This window comes from Panthera pardus, unplaced genomic scaffold (assembly GCF_024362965.1).
Source record: "Panthera pardus isolate Hobbes unplaced genomic scaffold, ASM2436296v1 HiC_scaffold_5, whole genome shotgun sequence".
NCBI lineage: Eukaryota > Metazoa > Chordata > Mammalia > Carnivora > Felidae > Panthera > Panthera pardus.
The window spans coordinates 928,803-949,962 of NW_026526980.1; the positions used below are offsets into that span (position 1 = coordinate 928,803).

At 41.4% G+C, this 21,160-nt stretch overlaps 1 protein-coding gene across 24 annotated transcripts in view; it reads left to right on the forward strand.

Annotated features, from left to right (window-relative positions):
- Window positions 1-21,160, forward strand: part of RBFOX1 (RNA binding fox-1 homolog 1) — a 2,061,409-nt gene that overhangs the window by 836,986 nt on the left and 1,203,263 nt on the right. For 23 of the 24 annotated variants that reach the window (XM_053894471.1, XM_053894473.1, XM_019468815.2 and 20 more), the window contains one exon: window positions 19,680-19,742. In XM_053894471.1, the coding sequence (XP_053750446.1) occupies window positions 19,680-19,742 (63 nt within the window). Of the gene's footprint in view, window positions 1-19,679; window positions 19,743-19,838; window positions 19,901-21,160 lie in introns of those variants that run through there. The other variant, XM_019468829.2, reaches the window with a different exon arrangement.

The following is a 21,160-nucleotide window of genomic DNA, read 5'->3' on the forward strand; positions in this document are numbered from 1 at the left end:
CTTCTTCTCACTATCTTTATCATTGTAATTGTGCTCATCATCTTCTGCTTTGAATATTTATTGTAAATTCAGTCATTGAACATTCATTTCCTGTTGACCAGGTCCTTTGGTAAAGACCAAAGTTGAATGATTCCTTCCTTCAAGACACTCACAGTCTAGGTTTAGAAACAGGCGAGCAACAAACATCTGTGAGAAAATAATCACAAGACAGAGAACCATGGGATAACATAGGTACGCTGCAGTTAGTATGTCTTAGTGGAAGCATTCACCAAGTTACAGGATCATAGAAGCCCAAGGGAAGAGAGGCTCGTTTAGCCTGTAAAGACTGAAGAGGACTCCCCTTGCAAAATGGTATTTTAGCAGGGTGTTGAAGCCTGCGTGTGCTTTTCCTATATGGAGGCTCAAAGAATGAGGTTCCAGCCAAAGGAAATAAGAGGAGCAAAACCTCGGTCATCAGAGGAAGTGAGACTCACCAGAGAAATGCCTAGGAGATGCGGCAGCCAGACTGTAGTGGGCATCGTGAGATGGTCAGGAGACAAGAAGTCCAGATGGTTGGGTGAGGTGAGCTTGCTCTCTAGATGACACGCCAAGGAGTTTACCAGCATGCTGTAATTCAGTGGCAGTAGGGAGTCACTAAAAGTTGTATATGCCAGTGAGTCACTTTATCATCACTGCTATTGCTTTCAAAGCTCAGCGTGTCAAATGAAATCTCTTCCTTTCTGGAACACTTCTGCAATTATAATGAAACCTAAAAAGGAAAAGTCACTTTACTTGCTTAGAATTTCATCACAGAGTCAACCATTGATTCTCTTCCTGTGGCCAGTATGCCTGAATTGGTTTATACCATGTCAGAATTGTTTGGGGGAAAACAGGAAGAATTGCATAGATTTTTACCCTAGGGCAAAGGGAAAACATTTTGGTGAACAAAATGAAGATGAATTGTTGGTTTTGCATTCTAAATAGTTAAGCCAGAGATTGAAAACTCCAGTGCCTGTGTGGGCCAAACAGATAACATGTATCAGTGAAGTGGCTAGAGGCAATAGAGATGGGTGAGGACTGGGGAGAACACACACTCTTTCTAATGGAACCATCACCTACTCAGATCATTGGATTTTTGCTATGCAGACATATGGTCTCAGTATGGTTGGGTATTAGGTTTATCAAGACGAGTCAAAATCATAGATATTTAATGTTGTTTTTTTAAGTGCTGGCAGATTTTTCATAAATTGTTTTAAATGGTGATTGGTTCAAATGTGAGCCCTCTCACCTCCACTTTGTGGTCTCTACTTTACAACAAGTAAGCTGAGCTCAGAATTTCTACAAAACAGACAAAGCCTGGGATGCCTGACTGGCTCAGTCAGAGGAGCACGTGGCTCTTAATATCAGGGTTGTGAGTCCGAGCCCCCTGTTTACTTAAAAATAAAATCTTAAAACAAACAAACAACAATAACAGCTAAATGTGACTATGCCTGCTTATAGACTAAGACTTACTGGTCAGCAATTATTGAGCTCCTACTTGATGCTAAGCCCTGTATAAGATTCTCTAATAGCCATAAAATTAGGTAGACCGGGGCGGGGGGGGGGGTGGGGATTCTTAGGTTAATGCATGTTTGGAAAACTGTGTTTTGGCAATTGGCACATAAATACTAGATTTTCCTTTTGGCTATCTCTCTGTTAGAACGTGTAATTCTACAAAATGTTCCTCTTATTTTGATTCCCCGGTGGGGAAAATAACAAGCATCAACACACATGAATTTAAATAGAAGGATGAGCTCTTGTGCTGTGTTTTTAAGTTATTCCCTACCATTTCAGGACGTAAACTGATGAGCAAGATACATGTTTGTTTAGTTAGTTTTTGTTTCTTTCCAGGCCCCCTCTACCATCACCACCATCCAATTGCTAGTTTATACTTGAAGGGATTTTCATGCTGATGCTGCCTTGACTTGTTTTCACCGTGACCATGCTTTTTCCTGTCTGTCTCTCTCTCTTTTTTTCCCTCTCTCTCTACTCTAGCTCCATTTGTGGCAGAAAGCCCTTAAGTGAGTCTTTACACTGGAGGTTTGTATGCTCAGCCTGTCAGCCTGTGGATCCATGTGCTATTACCGAGTTTTATCCTCTGAGTACATAGCCTGTAGTTGGGTTTGAATATTAAGTGTCAAACTCCCATGCGCTGGTGAGAGATTTGCAGCAACTAGCAGGCCCCTTCCGCATCCCTAAAAGCTGCTGGGCACTCTCTTTATTGATAAACGGACTCATTTCACACATGTCAGATGACTGGGGTGTAGCTACTGATGCAGTGCGTGATGTTGAAGGTACGGTTACCTGAAGCTGGCCTCTTCCCTGAAATGAGGAGGGGTCAGGGACACCCACTCAGGAGGAAAACGTGTAGAGCTGGCTCTTCACAAATGTGAAGGTTACTTCAGAGAGCCTGGGGAGCGTTTTGTCAGTTCTGTTTGCAAAGAGATAGGGAGTGAAGGATTATGATCCTTGGCACCGATAATGTCCCCTGGGCCACAAGCTAATCCAGCAGGACACCAGATGCAACAGAGCCTTTGTATTCGCACATTTCTATGTGGTTATCGTAGAGGGCAGGGATGGAAGAAAAGGCTTAGGAGATAATCATCAAATAACATCTTTCCGTCTTCCGCAGCGGAACTAGAGCCCAGGGTCTGCATGCACTTAGCCATAGTGGCAGTCATTTTTTACCCAGACACTTATTGGACACCTACTATGTGCTAGGCACCTTGCCAGATGTTCTGGGTGTGATGGTGAAGGTACCTGAACTCACAGAGATCTCATCCATGGAAGTGGCCATTCATCAAACACTGGTTGTTGCCTTGATGCCAAGTTCACTGCTAGATATTCCACTAAGAAAGAGGGTAGACATTTAGCTCTGGAAGCAGAAAATCCTGTCTTTACCATTAAAATGCTGGGGGACCTTTTTCCTCAATGCCTCAGGTAGCTCATCTTGAAAATGGATATTAAAGCAGTTCTCGACTCAGAGGTGGCTGTAATGATTAGTGGGTTGTGGTGGGGATATTTTAAGAACATCTAACACATGACATGACACACACATGTCCGTGGTTGGAGTGTCATAAACTTACTGTCCGGAGGGAGGCCATAAATGGGTGACCACATACAGAGGATGCACCCTTGGGTCTGTTGTCAAATGGTAGCTTAAATTCCAGCCTCCCCACTTCCTGACGATCTTGGGCACTTTACCAAGCTTTTCTGAAACTTGGTTTCCTCATCTGTAAAATGAGAATGATATTAGTGTTAATTAGCCTGATTCTACTGCATGGTACATTCTCTATATCCTTTGCCCATTATTTTCCACCACACTATGGGAATTGATGCTATTCATGCCTCAAAGAACCACTCGGAGCTCTGCAGGTGCCTCCTATTATTATGCACCACAGGTAAACAATGTATTCCTAAGATGTAGAAAACAATTGTCAATTTATTTGACAAATTTTGGGTTTGTTTTTAGGTTTTCAAAATCATCAGAGTGTAACAGCTGGCAGGGCTTGATGATTCCTTTTCAGATCAAGTTGAATGCAGCTGCAAAGTGTCTGAACTTCGCCTTTAGCTAAGCAGATCCTGATGGGTTCAGTTAACATTGTACACGCATATGATTCACCAAGACCTTCCTTCTGGGTTGGCAACAGTGCTAATTAAAAAGTAAAAATACCCTTTGTGTCAGTATAGCACGCAGGGTTCAAAAATGACAAGCCATCTCAAGAGAGTGTTTCCCAAAGGTTAGCCATTGAAATGAAACAAATCATGGCAAATTCACAAATTTGTTGGATGCAAATGTAATCTAGTATTTAACTGTATTACCTCACCCATTGGATGTTAATGGAAAATTTGGAATTACAATCTGTTTTGGTTCATGGATGACCTGGCATCCCCCCCCTCCACAGTAATCTGGAGCTTAAAAGCCCAAAGAGTTGAACTGGGAGGGCACACTATGGCACTGGTCATAGCGGATGTTAGAGTCTATAGGGACATTAACCTATTCCCTGTGTTGTCTTGGTCCCCACCTATGTATGGTACCTCTCATCCTTGTGCCCAGGTACCGAGTGTCCACTACTATAATGCACAGTTTGATTTGGAAGGAGCAACCTACCTCCTTAGCAATGGTGTAGGTGTTGGTGACTTTAGAGGGGAAGGTCAGACTGAATGCTAATTATACGGAGAAGGAGAAGAGGCAGGTGCCTAAAGCATTTGATGTCTACAGGGACTCATCTGAATGGGTAGACCCATTTCTTTTTTGCCCCCCCTCCCTTGTTAGCTGATCTTCCTTAAGAGATGATAAACTAACATCATTGTTAAGTTGCTACAATTAGCCAAGTAGATTTAAAGACTCAAAATGTATTAATTGATTTATTTCTCAAAAGGGTTGTTTTGATGCCTGGGTGGCTAAGTCAGTTAAGTGTCTTACTTTGGCTCAAGTCATGATCTCATGGTTTGTGATTGTGAACCCCACATTGGGCCTTTTGCTGTCAGCAAAGAGCCTGCTTCTAATCCTTAGTCCCCTGTCTCTCTGCCCCTCCCTGCTCCCCTCCCTCTCTCTTAAAAATGAATAAACATAAAAAAAAACCCTTTTGGTGGGGTGCCTGGGTGGCTCAGTTGGTTAGACATCTGACTCTTGGTTTCGGCTCAGGTCATGAATCTCACAGTTCGTGAGTTCAAGCTCCACATCAGTCTCCATGCTGACGGCATGGAGCCTGCCTGGGGTTCTCTCTCTCCCTTTATCTCTTGCCCTCCTCTGCTCTCTCTGTCTTTCAAAATAAATAAACCTAAAAAAATGAAAAAAAAAAAAACCTTTTGGGGCACCTGGGTAGCTCATTCAGTTAAGCATCCAACTTCAGCTCAGGTCATGATCTCACCAATCATGAGTTTGAGCCCTGTGTTAAGCTTTGTGCTGACAGCTCAGAGCCTGGAACCTGCTTCCAATTCTGTGTCTCCCTCTCTCTCTGCCCCTCTCCTACTCAGGCTCTTTGTCTCAAAAAAAAAAAAAAAAAAAAGGCATTAAAAAATTAAAAAAAAAAAAACCTTTGAGTTGAATGGCATTAGTCTGATTCCCATAATATAGATGTAAAAACTGAGGGTCAGAGAAGTTGAGAACCTTGCCCCAAGTCACAAAGTCAGCAAATGGTGCAGTGCAAATAAGTAGTCAGAGGAAGTAAGTGGCTTCAGAAATTGCATTTTACCATAGCTTCCTGAGCCTCTGTCTTTCTGCCTCTTTTTTCTAGTCCATTTTGTACACTTTGGCCAGTTATTCTCATAAAACACAGGTAAGAATGTTTCATCCATTTCCTCAGACGTCCTTCATGGATCCTTCATGACTACCAGCCAAAGCCTAAACACATTCATTTACAATGGTTTAGTTCATGGCCTTTGGGATCTGTTGGTATCGATTAAGGACCTGGCTCCTCATCTTGTTACTCAGGTGTCTTTCCTCTACCTGTCTTCCTGAGCTGTTTACTCAACTGTGAAACTGGTGTCAAGAATACCTACCTGACAGAATTATTAGGGACACTCAGCCCTTAGCCTGTGCAAAGCAGGGAGCACAGTGCCTAGCGTGAAGCACATAGTAAGTGTTCTGTACCTCAGTGCAGTTGCTAGGTCTGGCCCACAGAGCCACCTACATTTGGTTTCTTCTTTCCAGGGTCATTCCCCTCAATAACCTTACTCCATTCTGGCTCATGACAACTGCTCACGATTCCCCAGTATGCCATAAAATTTCATGTTTCCACCTGTTTCAGCCACCCTCTTTAAGTAGCATTTTGTCCAGTTCTTCATGTTCCCCTTCTCTGACTGTTGAACAAATAAATCCTAGTAATTCTCCATGAATCACTTTAGTTGTCACTTTACCATGTATGTTTCCTGCACCCTCCCCTCCCCCCACCAGGTAAGTCCAAATGCGTCACTCCTTACTTTGTCTGCTTGGAACCTTGTTTTCCGTTGCTTCCTATCAGCTCTTAGGGATATGAGCTAGTTTGAAAAACAGGGCATCCCATTCATCTCTGAATCCAGAACTGTGCCTGAGACCATGCTTTGATGGTTTTCACCAAGTGGGGGCTCAGAAAATACTGAAAGGATTAATGAGTAGATGCACACATTAAAATGAGCAAAATAACTTACATTATGTTCCTTTTAACAGCGTTTACTTGTTTTGAATTGCCATTGGAGAAAATCCTTGAAGATTAGAAAAAGAATCTGGAAACTTTGGAATATAGATTTTTCTTTCTTTTGCTTCTTTAAGTTGTAGACTTACTTAATATTCCTACCTCTTTCAAATCTGAAATTATACACACCAAGACTCTAAATCTGTGTAGAATAACTTAGAGATTCAGATGCATGAATTCCATATTTTTGATGGGTGTCACATGCTATCAAAGTATGTGGACCATGGGTGGAAATTAAGTGAATTACTTTTTTTTTTTTTCAAATACTTAGCTAGGAGTTTGCTCTAGTATTAAGGACTATTTTCTTATTAAGTAATGTAGATCTTAGTAAAGTAAATACTTTTATTATTATGATACTTTTCTAATTCTTGGGAATGGATGAAGCATTTTTGGGTAAGGTAGAGCATTATCAGATCTAGTTTCCTGAGAAATGAGTAAAAATAACTTATAAGTGTTTCTGTGAAGATTCTTTAATGAAAAAATATTACAGAGAAAGTTTAGAAGACGGTCTGGAACTTAGTAGTAAATACTCTATAAATGAAATGCCATCTGAGCCTAAAACATGAAGCTTCACAAAATAGAAGTTGCTAAAAATTATCACAGAGGTATGTGCAAGCATTTTGTGAAGCATTTTAGATGCATTACTTCAGTTAATTCTCAGAGCAATCCTGTGGTATAGAATACTGGTAGTCATTTGCCAAAAGAGATGCCGAGGTGCAGAGAGGTCCGTGAATGTCCTAATGTCAAACACAGAGAAAAATCACAATTCAAGTTTTGCTTTCTGTGGGTCTTGAGTTCTTACCATTATACGATACTGTTTCTCATGACAAAACCACAGAGGCAAATATTTTTGTCCTGAAACTTCTTATGTTTCTTGTAGCTGTGTCTACAATATTTATTACTTACTAGAAATTATGCTATAAAGAAAATATCACCCAAAACAAGTGTGGATGAAGTCTCACATTACACACATAACTTTTGATTGTTACCCAATGTGGCCCTTGGAGCATTTACCCAACGCTTCATAACTTTGGCCTAGTTTTATGACTTTTCCTTCTTCCATACGGAGATGTTGAGTGCTGTATTGATCCACCTTTCTACCTAGCTCTGTTTCCTTCATTTCGTTGCCTTTGTTTCTCAAAACATTCTACCAAATGGCTTTGTGGTTCTTTGCTGAGCATAAAGGATTGGCTATGGGGAATTTTCTTTTATCTTTGAAAATCTGTTGCATATCTTTTAAAAATAGTTTTTACCTGGTTTTCTCTATTTTTGTTTAATTTTTTTTTTCTTTTGGGGGGAATTATATGGGGCGGAAGTTTTATACCAAGAGGCACACAGCATATTCTATGTTAGCATTGACTCCTCTCGAAACTTACACACACTTTGGGGTGTCTTTGCTCTTGCTTTCCTTGATTTTCCTAACTGTAAGAATGCACATGAACCAGATTACCAGGAGAGATTACAGAAAAGAGCAGTTTAAATTAAAAAAAACAACAACAAGAAGCTCCAACCCCTTTATTATGAAAATGAGGAAACTGAGGCTCAGAGCCAGTTAAGTAACTTAATCAAGGCCCAACAGCTAGTTAACAGCAAGAATGGTACTAAAACCCACACCTAATTTAGTGACTAATTTTGGAAACTTTTTTAAGGCTTTATATTTTTACAGAATACCCAGTTAGGGAGAATTTTTAGATGTAAAGAATGTAGCAATGCATCTTTGAAAAATACCCTCCGTGACTCATAAAAAAAAATGGTGGTATTATCAGCAAAGGTACTTCATGTATTTTATAGAGAGGTCTCTCCCATTCTTGAGAGCAGACCCTGCCACAGTGATTCTGTCAGGATCTGATGCCGACTGTTCTTATACATAAAGATTACTGCACCAAGCTTGCCTTGATAGTTTTACCATTTCCTGGAGATTACATTCTCGAGATGATGAGACCAGCTTGAATTTTCAGTGTAGTTGTGAGACCTTTCTTAGGTTGAAATGAATTCTGATAAGCTGATTATCTCTCTGAAGAAAATATGATGTCCACATTTCATAGCTTAGTTCCTATCACTTTAGTGCCATTTTTATTCTGAGACATCTTTCCTGGCCTAAATTAAACAAGGTAATAAGGTGCTCTGGAGTCCAACACATATTAAATAGAATTAAAAAAAAATGAGACTTACAGGGTAGAGGATGGGTTTTCTTTATGGTATATTTTCTTTCTTCATGTTGAAGCAGGCGCTGCTAGCTAGTTTCCTTTTCTTTCTAGAGCAATGAGTTATGAAGCTCAAAAATAAAGTGTTCTCAGTGGTGTAAATAAAGCAGTAATCTGAGCAAATATATCACCCTGTGTACTGAGGGTTTTGTTTTTTCCTTGCCTTTTGTTTTTGTTTTTATTTTTTTGTCTCTTTTTGTCCCTTTTCCACTACAGTCTCATTTATGTTGTTGTGTATTGTTGACACATTAATCTTCGTAATAGAAACGAAAGCTACTTTTCATTGAAAAATAGATTCAAAGTAAAAGATGATTAATCAACAAAAGCGCCACGCATTCCCAACAATGTGCTTTGTATCCCGGCTCTTATAAATCTGTCTGTATTTCAGTCTCTTGCACGCTCTCTGATTACTCTATCCATTTTCCACTTCACTCCAGTGAAACTGGTTAGGTTAGCCCCCCAGCCTTCCAGGTGTTATGAAAGGAGGACAGTGAGAGTCATGGGGAGGATCTTCCCCTAGGCACCATACACCTGACAAAGGGAGTCCCAAGGCTGGCAAGGGATGCTTGCAGTGCAGGGGAAGAGACTGTTACTTCGAATCACAATGTCTGAGAAGCCTCCCTTTGTAAGCCTGTTGCTCATCCCTGTATAGTTTCTCTTTCAATGACAAAGAGCAGTAGAACTAGTGAGATGATGGATAATACCCAAAAGGGAGTTGGTTGGGAAGGGATGATGCCCTGTGCAGTAGCTTCCCCTGTGTTTTGAGAGCCATGATGGTGTCACGGCACAGCTAAGCTCCTCTCTTGTAAAAGCACATCAGTGCCTCTGTGAAGTCACCCAAGATTCTTCTCTGGAATCAAGCTTCTCTGTGCTGCCACAAGCAGCTGATGTTTAGTTAGAATAGGAATATTCTCTTTGATAGCGAATATTGCATAATCGCCGTTTAGATCAGGGTTCAGGTTGTAGTTTCTCTGTAGGACTTGTAAAAATACTTAACCTCTCTGAATATCATGCTTTATCTGAAAATTAAAGATAATAATGCCCACAGCATGGGATACAATGAGAATTTAGGGGGATGCTCCATGCAGATTGTTTATCGTAGCACGTGGCACAAAGTGAGCAGGGTTGGGTGGGGGAGTGTTGCTATCGTTATGATTATTATTCTCTTGCTATTTTTATTGTCTTTATGTACACTCACATACATATGTCCCTGTCTGTCTCCATTAGATACTTACTTCCTGAGTTCCTTTAGTATCACAACCTTCTCTGTCACTTTTCCTTGTTTCTCAAGACCTCACCTTGGCAGGAGGACTTCAATATGATTAAAGTAGGTGCAGCTCTTAGAACACCCACCATAGCTGTACCCCACACCCTCTTCCTATGTAATCTCATTTAATTGTTGTAAGAATCTACAAAGAATAATTTTCTTCCTGCCCCCTCTACCCCACACACAAGAGAATTGAGACCCAGAGATGTAAAGTAATTTACTCAAGGTCACACAACAAGGAAATACTGAAACTGGGGTTTGTATCCCAGTGGGGATGACTCCCATGGTTAAAGTTTTTCCTTTATGTCTACATTGATCTCTTAAAATGTTGTGATCTTTCCTCCACCTGACTTGTAAGAAGCTGGACACTTGGGTGGATAGGGAAGTTGGGCTTAAAGAAATACCTTTCAGGACAGGGTGGTTAGCGTTGCACCCCTGGGTCTCAGACTGATACCCTTGGGATGCCAGAGAATGTGGTTTCGTTCTGGAATTAGCCATTCACTCATCTCTTCAGCAAATATTTACTGAGCCCCGGTTTTGTTCCAGGTGCTGGGTTAGGTACAGAGCATTCGAAGTGGAACAAAACCCTCAGTGTCGGAGTCCTCATGAGTATTCAGTCATGGAGTTCAGCAGGAGAGGCAGATACTAATCAAATGGTGGTGTTTTGCCATGCAGCTATAACTGTTAAATGCAAGGAGAAGAAGCCTGTCCTAGATTTGCTGCAGAGAAGGATCCGGAAGGCAAAGGAAGTGATATTTGAGATGAGAGTTGAAACCACACAGGGTAGAAACCACACAGTGTGTGTATGGTTGTGGGGGGGTGGGTGGGGAGGGGGTCTGCTTTTTCTTCAAGCCCTGCTCCAGGAGCCTGGCGCCTTGCAGGTGACACTGAGCCCTCTCCGTTATCACTTTCCTTGAAGCAGCAAAGCTTCCTGTGTCAAATTTCTGCGGAGGTTGGTACTCTCTTTCCATCCTGAGTTTTTTATGTGAGGAGTTTCATGGTTTCTACATGGATAAGATCCTTTGGTCTCCTTAATCCCAAGTTTGTACCAGGCCAGCTCCAGACACTGATGGATTTGAGTAAACCCAGTTCATGTGAACTCATGAACATTTGCTGAAAAAGCCTCATTCCTTTTGATAGAAAGAACTCACTGGCCATTTCTGCCATGATGGGAAGGAGCATTTCTGTCTTCCAAACAATTTTGTGCAATGCCAGTAATCAGCCAATGGTTCCTATCAATTTCTGCTGGTCTTTTATGATTCAACCTAAGAATCTGTCTCCAGGGATTAAAAATCTTTCCTCTTCTGATTTACTTTCCTCTAACCCCTGGTACCTCTAAGGAAACATCCCAGGCCACAGAAAATCCCCCCTTTAAATGGTGGAAATGTGAAGATTTCTGGGCTCGCAGTAGGATTGGTAAAGGAAACTATTTCAGGGAAGCTGCTTTGTGAAGGTTGTGGTCATACTTTCCCTCCTCGTGCTAGAAATGAGCTGCAGGGCACCACCAAAAAAGCCAGACTAGGCAGCATCTCTGTTTTTAGAAAAAATTATAGCTGTATCAAATATGGGATGAAAGTATGATGTTTAGAGACACACAGAACTAGATTTGGATGCTGGCTTTACTGATTATTCATGGTAATACCTGCTACAAATTCTTTCAGATTTTTTAATGCCTACTTCATCACCATCAAAAGGGAAATAATGGATGTCGTGCCCACAGGGGATTTTGTGCCCAGTCGGTACATGTTAGAAGCTTAGTATTGAATAGTGATCATAACAGTTATGATTTTTATTATTTATACATTTATTTATTTATATCTTGGTGAATCTCTGTGGGAATCTCTGTAAGCCTCAGATATCCAGGGGTGGCAATCTTTTTCTATAAAGGGCCAAGTAGTAAAAATTTTAGGGTCTGTAAGGCATAAAGTATAAAGTCTGACAACTACTCAGCTCTGTTGTGTTAGCATGAACGTGGCCACAGATAATACATAGTTGAATGAATGTGGCCATGTCTCGATAAAACTTTATTTACAAAAACAGACCAGGTGTTGAGTTTGATCTATGGCAAGCTTTATCAGCACAGTTGCCTGGGTTCGAACCTATGTGTGGTCCTGCATAGGTCTTACGTGAATAACTCAGTCACCAAAACATGTGTTGTAAGTGGTAGAAAACCACTGCAGCTAGGCTAGCCGAAAGCACACTTTCTTAGAAAGACACACTGGTATTTCACGTTCATCCTCTGTGTAGAATGTTCAGCAGGACATCAGGAGTGGTGGAATGAGAAATATGAACGCTTTTGGAACCCAGGTGCGAAGCTCTGCACACTGTGTCCCTTCCACTGTGTGGGCTCCTCTGCTTCTCTCTGCATTGACTCCATTTACCCTGCTTTCCACAGATGGACTTGGTCTGCTGTGCCTTCTCCTTGACCGCTGTTACTAATTTCAGAATGTGCCCTAGGTCCTCATTCTGCATCACGGTGCAGATGCCATGCCTACAAGCTGACATAGTGACACATTGTTTTCATGTCCACATTGTAGATTCCTAAGATAGGGCCCCTAATGTTCATCCAAGGGTCAGATATCTCTGCTTCGTATCATCTGTACAGGGGGAAACAAGGTATGAGCAAGACCAGGTGCATTCCTGGGCAGGCACCATTCTTAGAAAAAGGGATGTGGAATATAGAGGCACACCAAAACCATGCTCCCCTTCGTTTCTCCTAGCACAGAACTTTGCTCAGTACTGTCTCCAAGTGACGCTGTTTGACTCAACACCATATTTCAAGTGCCCAGTGTGGACCTGGCTATAGGGTGATCTCTCTGCTTGTATAAGAAGAAATTGATGGTATTTCCCACCTAAAAGAACATCTTCCTTTCCTCTCACTCTACACCCAAAAAGTTTTAATGTTATTTAAATTAAAATAATCAGGTCTCAGGTATATTTACTTTCACAGAGTTGTTATTGTATGCTTTGATTTTGATGTCCTGTCTCATGAACTTGGTAAAAATAATAATAATAGTAATAATAATAATAATAATAAATCTTGAAATTTCCCTAGAGTTCAGCTTCCCTTTTTATACTGGGTGCAACTAAACTTTGGAACGGAATAAAAAGAACCTCATTGCCTTACACATACCCTGTTATCTCTGGCAGGTTCAAATACAGTTTCTCCAAGAAGGCTGTGGTACCTTTGCTCTTTCTAGCCTTGAATCTGAGAGTCTCAGGATTTCTTTGGAGTACACATAGCAGCGTCTTTTTGACAGACAGTGCAAATTAAAAGATCCAGTGCGGCCTGGGAACCAGGGACCCAAACTTGCCCCTTGGGTTTTCATTTACAGTTAGGCACTGCAGACACAATTATTGCTGACAGGGAAGCAGAGGCTGGTGGCAGAGTGCGTGTGACGGGAGGCTCATGCCAACCTGTAATTGGGAGGATTATTTTTAATCAGAACATACCCTACAGCCCAAACATTAGAAATCTCCTGTAAGGCCAAGACAGGAAATTAAACACACCAACAATAAGCCTCAAAGGGGGGGTGGCATGTGGGGTGTAATATCGTTAGTCTTTCGAAGGTCCCTGGAGCTTTAAGTAGAAGTTTGCTTCCCTAGGGAGGGAGACTGGGAAGAAGCTTCCCATGGAGAAGTCACAGATACTGTACCTGAGTCCTTACTGGACAAGTGGGTACAGCCAAATTAAATGCAGCAGGCAGGCTAATTGATGTTTATTGCGTTTAGACAGTATAACAAGTCAAATATAAGCCTTGGAGTAGTAGCTACAGTTATATTTCATCATTAAGGGAAGAGCTTCATTAGTTCTTTATTTTCAAAAATCTTACTGAACACCTACTTTGTGCCAAGTGTTGTGTTGGCCATTGGTATGCCTTGGCTCTGGCCTTGCCATCATCTGGATAATCTTACCCTTTGGCAAAATTTTGCAAAACATATTAAGCCTTTTTTTTTTTATTGGAATGACTGTTGTTGACCAAGTAGGCATCATTCTCGGGCATTTATTGAGTAGCAGTGCCAGGTAATTGCATCGTGTACCCTCACACCAACCCTCTCAGGAGGGCATTATTACACCCAATTGATAGAGAAGAAAACTGAGGCTCAGAGATGTCAAGCAGCTTGCCCAAAGTTACATAGCTTAATGAATGGGAGAATTAATTTGAACCCAATTCTCTGTCCAAAATCCATAGAGTACTGCCACTCATAAATAAGGTAAAACACAGCCTAGGGCTTTAAGGTGCTGAGGAATGTAAATCCGTTGGAGAGGACAACATAGAGACCATTGTCTATGAGTAATGAGTGCTCAGAATCACTAATGGAATTCTAAGACTGAGGAAGAGAGGCTCTTTATTGTGCCTGGCAAGGTCTCCCCAAGGACATGAAGAATAGGTACATGTTTACCTGGCAGACAAAGAAGGAACAGAATCCCAGGTATGGGACCAGATAGTGATATTAGAGGGCATGGAGCATTCAGTTTTAGTTTAGAACTACTATCTCAGATTTTGTTCTTGTTCAGAAGCCACTTACATTTAATCAACACAAGGGGAAAAAAAGAGAATATTTTGGGAATGCTCAATGCAGAGACCAGGCATCTGAAGGGATGGGGTGGGACGCTAAAAGATGATATAGGAGAATCAACTTTCAAAGTATCTCTTGCCGCCCTTGCTGTGCAGAATGCTTATGTGTGATCACAATGGGAGATGGTCTTTAACCCACGGCTCTCCCTAGGATATAAGCCACACATGGACAGTAAAATTACATATCAGTTCTCAGTCTAGAGCTCAGGGTGCCTAGATCCTAGAGCAAATCCAGGGTTATACTGAATTGTTTGCATGACCAAGTGTGGTTGGTCTGATCATCCACCTGTAGTAGCTGCCGTTGGTCAGCAGCCTCTTGTTACATGGCTGAGAGTCACTGGATTCCCTTGGAGAGGGTCTCTATCTCCAACCTAAGGAAACTTCATTGTACTCCCCATCTTGATTTGTTCTCCTCCCATCCCAGATATGGTCAGTACTAGCTTCTCCATGCCCCATCATTGCCAAATTGCACATAAAAAGCCCATATGATACTGGCTGCATTAGTCTGTGCTTGATGTGGCCTGAGACCCCTTTTTAGGACAGTTAAACTTCAGACACCTGAGTAAGGTTAGAGAGTGTGTACCCACTCACAATCACTGATTAAGATACAGCTTCCTAATCTGAATGAAGGGTTGGTAGAGAATCCCCCTAGTTAGGTGAGATGCCAGCCTTTGAGACCAATGTCTTACATGTACCTCTTTTATTGACAGTTAATAGAAGCATATTCAAAGTAGCTCACAGAATGTGGATATTTATCCCCCAGCATAGGAGTGAGTCTCAGCCCCACCCAGAAATCTCCCTCCCATGGCCTTTCCAGTCTTGCCTATTCTTCTCTCAAATCAATTTTTCTTGCTCCAGAGCCTGGCTTATTCTCTTCTTCTCAGTGAATACATGGCAGAGAATGGTGACCCCACAATTACTGAGTTCTCAGTTCTAGGAACTAGCAAAAACTGAAGAGTACCTTCCACATTCCTGGGAGAAAATTGAACTGAGATCAGGTGAGGTTTCATTACTACTGAACACAGCCCTAATGGAGTCAAGATCATATACTTCAGACATGACTTCCAGATCTGTGCTAGGCAGAGATGGGGTAGAGGGAAGGAAATAACTCAGAAAATCTGTGTAGTCAGCCAAAGCCTGTGTAAAGTTAGCAAAACAGTGAGGAAACCTTCTTTCCATCCCTCCTCCCTTCCACCTATCCTTCCTTTGGCAACTATATATTGAATACCTTCATATTCACAACAGTGTGGTAAGAGCTGGTGTCAAAATGGTGAGATAGACATAGTCCCTGCCCTCATACAGCTAACATAGTGGAGACATCCAGACATCAGTTAAATAATTTGTGCCTGAGTGTTAAGTGATAGCCATGCTATGTGCTATGAGGAAGGGCTCTTGAGACCATGTAGTAGGAGCTGCCATAAGAAAGTAATGATGAATGGGAGTTAGTGGGTGTTAAAAGCATCCCAGGTCAAAGATGCAGCATGTACAGTATCCCCATGGCAGGTGGCGAATCACGTATGATCCAGAACTAGAAGGTCCCCAGGGCTGGTACACTAGGCGTCCAGAGGGAGGGTATGCCTGCTCACTAATAAATAAATAAAGCTGGAGTGTGGCAGAAGCACACCATGCAGGATGTCAGGCTATGTCACAAGGTATAGGCTTTGTCCTGAATGGAATGGGAAGCCATCAGTGCAGGGTTTAAATAGTCAAGCAATATAGTCACAGTCACATTCCGTAAAGATTGCTGTGCCAGCTCTTTGGAGGAATTAGAGGTGAAAGCCTGGAGACAGAAGGCGATCTCTGCAGCCTATTGCGGTCGTCCAAGTGGGGAAATCCTCAAGCAGTCTGTGGCAGTCTGTGGGAGTGGAAACACTCCAGTACCAGCCCGATTTACCGAGTGAGAGAGTTAAACTGCACGCTGCCTACCCAGGGGTCATCAACTCCAGTGTTTTGGAAGTAATTGGCTTGCTATTTTTTGCGTCCGTTTGGACAAAGTGCAGAGGTGAGGGCAGCTAATGCAGGAAGCGAGCATTCACCTCTGTTCTGCCTGATTTTGTTCTGATGTCCTTTAAAATTTTGTTCACTTGCAGCCCTTTGGCTCCAGCCTTGGTCTCAGTATGATGAGAATTCCACCCAATTCCTCTGGGACCCAAGATTCTCCCTGGTCACAAATTGCTCTTAAGGTAGTTTGCAAGAGTAATTGCAAACTCAGGACAATCTTAGTTTGTTTTTGTTTTGTTTTGGTTTGAACATATACAGCTCCTCTGGAACTCTAGAGAGCATCTTAGATTTTTCTCACTGTCTGGTGCCATTGCTGCTAATGACCATTTCTATTCTCACCTTGTAACATTGGTTCTCTGCCTTTGTTTGCTTTTATAAAACAATCTGCCTGGAGAATTTGATGGATTCTTATTAGTAAGGGGGGTGGTTATAAAATTCATTTCGACTGCAGGTTGGGTTAAAAACAGATCTAAAGGTGTGGGCATGTAGCTGATGTGGATGAGAAGTTAATATTATCATCTGGGTACCAAATATGGGAACACCAGTGACGGCTGTTTTGCTTAGGGAGAACCTGTCTCTGGAATAAATTTCAGTGCCCTTCCTTGGAGCTATACCACTTTGGTTCAATGAGGAATCTCTGCTGATTCCGTCCAGTGTAGTGAGCCGCTGCTAAGTGGCTGGGCACTGTGCCAGACAATGAGGCTACCAAATATCAGTAAAACATTGTCCTTGGCCTCCAGGAGCTCACAGACAGAGCAGGCCAGCTCTACAGTGGGTTAGAGTGTGTGATTCTTGTTCAGATAGAAGGGTGTGTGAAAGACCACATAGCCCCTGGAAAAAATTCAGTCCACCTGGAGAGGTCAATGAAAGTTGCAGAGAGAAGTTCACACTTGGGTGGACATTGAAGAACAAGTTGAAATTGAGCCAGGATTAGGGCAGTTGAGGAAGAAAGATGTGACCAAAGGCCTAGAGGTATAACGATGCCTTCTGTCTTTAAGGCATCAGTTTAGCTGGATCCTAGAGTATGTAAGCGACTATGTGAAGGGAAGGAAGAAGTACCAGAGAGAGTTGCCCAAGAGTTAGGAAGTGGAACCTGACAAAAGAAGCCATCGTTAGTTTTAATAAATAAGAAGACACATGTAGATTTTGATACAAAGCCTGGATATACTATGGGTTCAATAAAACTATTACTACTGCTATTGTTTCTATTACTATTATCATCATTAATATTTTTTTACTAGGACATAGATAATTCTCCAGCTGAGGCATACTATGAATTTATAGAAGATAATTATATACTTTGACAATTCATTTCCTAAATTTTGTGCCTCCTTTTCCCAAATCATATTCTTTCACTTCATGTGGTTACATTCGTCTCATCATGAAGATCTCATTTCCATTGCTGCTTCCTTGGCAAAGTCTTCCCCACCATCCCTGACCGAGATCTGACTTTCCCCCTGGACTGTAGGCACTAAGAGGATAGTGCTTGGCATAAAGAGGGGCTTGAAAAATAATAATAAACTTTCATACAAACCTCCAGTTATAAAATGAATGTCATGGGATAAAAAGTACATTGTAGGGAATATAGTCAAAAGTATTATAATAACTTTTTATGGTGACAGGTGGTAACTAAACTTATTGTGGTGAGCATTTTATAATTGTCAAATCACTATGTTGTATACCTGAAACTAATAAAATATTGTATTTCAACTATACTTCAATAATAATAATAATAACAATAATAATAATAAACAACTTTTAAATGGCATTGACTTTGTGCCAGGCATAATACTAAATAAGTGCCTTACAAATACTAACTTCTAATACCTCAATCTGTTGAGATAGGCACTATATTATTCTCATTTTATAGTTGAAGAAGTTGAGACAAAGAAAAGTTAAGTGACTTGATCAAGGTCACAAAGCTGGTAGGTAGCAGAGTCATGGATGATTGGGATGGATGGATGGATGAACGGAAGGAAAGAAGAAAGGACAGATAAATGACCACTGTTAACACCATCCTTACAACTTCACAGCTGTGTATACTTTCAGGCTTCTCCAGATGCAAATCTCTCTTTCCGCTATTTTAGAACCACTCTCTATTTTCAGACGCTCTAATTTATCAACACCAGTGGGCTCACCAAATATGAAGATTGGAAAAAAAAAAAAAACCTCCATCATATTAAGCTATTAAGAGGGGCACCTGGGTGGCTCAGTTGGTTAAGTGTCCGACTTTGGGCTCAGTTGGGTAAGCGTCCAACTTCTGCTCAGGTCATGATCTCATGGTTCATGAGTTTGAGCCCCGCATTGGTCACTGTGCTGATGCTCAGAGCCTTGGAGCCTGCTTCAAATTCTCTATCTCCCTTTCTGTCTCTGCCCTTCCTCCGGTCATGTTCTGTCTTTCTCTGTCCCTCAAATAAATGTTAAAAAAATTTTTTTAAAAAGCTATTAAGAACGGGAGAATATTTTCCAAACATATATCTGTGAATACTGTTTATAATTAAACTCTGAAACTTGTGAGTTCCATTGAATCTGAGCACACACTGTGTCACTACTCGAGAGAAATAATAGAACACTAGAACAGGATTCTAGAATCCTGCAAACCAATCCCACCTCTGCTACTTCCATGTCACCCAGAGTGGGAACAGGTCAGAATCAACTCTCTGGGGTATAGGGTGCCATGTAACTCTCTCATATCTATTAGTAAGTCTTTGTGATTAGAGATGACCTCTCCCCCAACCCACTGAATTACATGAGATTATAATGGCCATCTGCAGTTTGAGTGATATTTGGTTTTGATATTTAAATATTAATGGACATGGATCTTACTCCTTCTGATTGGGAGATGATAGCCATGTTTCTGAAATTGATTATTGATAGGACACCTTGAATCACAGTCACTTTGAGTGTTAGCCATCATGGGATTGACCATTATAGAATCCTACAGTTCTAGAGTTGAAAAGAGAGTTTATCTCTTTTTGCCTAACTCCAGGCAATAATATCTCTAAAAGATTGGCCTCTCATCTTTCCTTGAACACATCCTATAGCATAGGGCTCACTGTAGAAGGTACATGCATAGCAGACCTGTTGTAAACTTGGTATCCAATTGCCCAGTTCAAATCCAGGCTCTGCTACCTTAATGCATACTTTGTGCAAGTATGACTTACTTGAACTGTCTGAGCCTTGGTTTCCTCTTCTCAAACAGAGAAAATAGTAATACCTTCCTAATCGGAGTGTGAAAGAATTAAATGAAAATATATTGAAAGACTTGATCTTAATCCTTTTCATCATCACTACCATCATCATTGTAAAATACACTGTTTCATCAAAAGCCTCTTTTAGAGGTTAGCCAGATAGGATGATGACAAGACAGGTTAAGGCACAATACGAGAGTACATTCCTTGATACTCAAGTCTCCCCCTCTCTTCTTCCCTAGGAAACTGCTCAAAGAACTCATGCCAGTGGGACTTACAGCTTCCTTGATCGGGCTCAGCATTCAGTAAGTGCGACCGCTTTTGAACCTTCATTACATAAATACATCTATTTCTTTGATCGTGTTTGCGATGAAAAGCTCTCTTCTGTAGGCCTGAAGTTCCCACAAACACTGTGCTGCCTGCCTGTGTCTTTCTTTTCTGCTCTACTGCATTGGATTCAGAGGTGAGAGGATGATGTGCCAGGCAGAACCCCCACAAGGAACACAGGAAATGTTTGTGCGCATTGGGGGATTAACCCTACCACTGCTGGCTGGAGGTTAAATTAAAATGTGCTTTTCTTGTCTATTTGTTCCCTAAGCTTTTCTCATTAGGAGATATCTTGTCCCTCTCTCCCAGCTGCATGACCCTGCAAAGTAGAAAGAAATGCCAGCAAAAACAGATCAGTAAGTGAGACCACATATTTCTTGAGGCATTTAAGAACAATTCATTTTGCACCAGAATACAATTCCTACTATATAAAAATTACTGCAGAAAAAGAAATTCTGTACTTTTAAGATGCTGGGGTACATTTCAGAAATTTCATTTGTTTTTAGCAAGTAAGCACTTTCTGCCGTCTGCCGTTCTCATTGTGCACAAGGACTTTATTTCTGGTGAAGCCAGCAGTATTTTCTCCGGTTTCCCCGACTCTCCTTTTTTATGAGACGCTAGCATTTGAGGTGTTGGTGTTGGTGCACGGGACATCAGCTCTCCTCTGCAGTAGTTCTGCTGGCGAAGAACAATCTGTCATAATTTAACCACAAATATCAAAGTTTTAAAAGGCTAACTAAAGGAAATATTTAGTTTTTTCAAGATGCAGCTTCCTTGGTAAGGTTTCAGAATTTTACAAAAAATACATTCTACTTCTGAGATGGGTGGCGTATAATTTGATACATCAAATATCATAAAGGGGCAGGTGGAATCAGAGACTGTGGGACTCCAGGCCTGGAAGAGGCTGATCAAAGGGAATTCTTTTGCCCTCAGTGGTAACGCATGACTCCCCTTTTTGCTACGGAATTTGCATATGTGAATGGTAGAAGGAGGAGGAGGCAGAAAGAAATAAAAAGATGGTGTATTTGTTGTTTGCAATATCAGAGTGACTCAGTGTGACCCTGATCAGCTAAAGCTTGTATCACACAGGAGATTAGACCCACAGCTTTTGTTCCTAATAATAAAGGAAATTTCGTGTCTAATTCCCTACATGCCACATCTATCTTTCATTGCCTTTGAAGTTCAGGCTACAGCGTTTTCTGAAAACTGCGAGGTTTTGTAAGTGGAAAGGAGAGGCTGTTTGGCATGAAGTCTGTTTGGTGTAAAGTTAAATATGCATGTTACTTTATCTTCTTCTGTTTCAAGCAATATCCTTGCTTCCCTTCTTTGTGGTGCTGGAGCAGGCAAGGTAGAGATGGAGGAGGAAGGTTTCAGGATGTGTTTTCAGATTATGTGT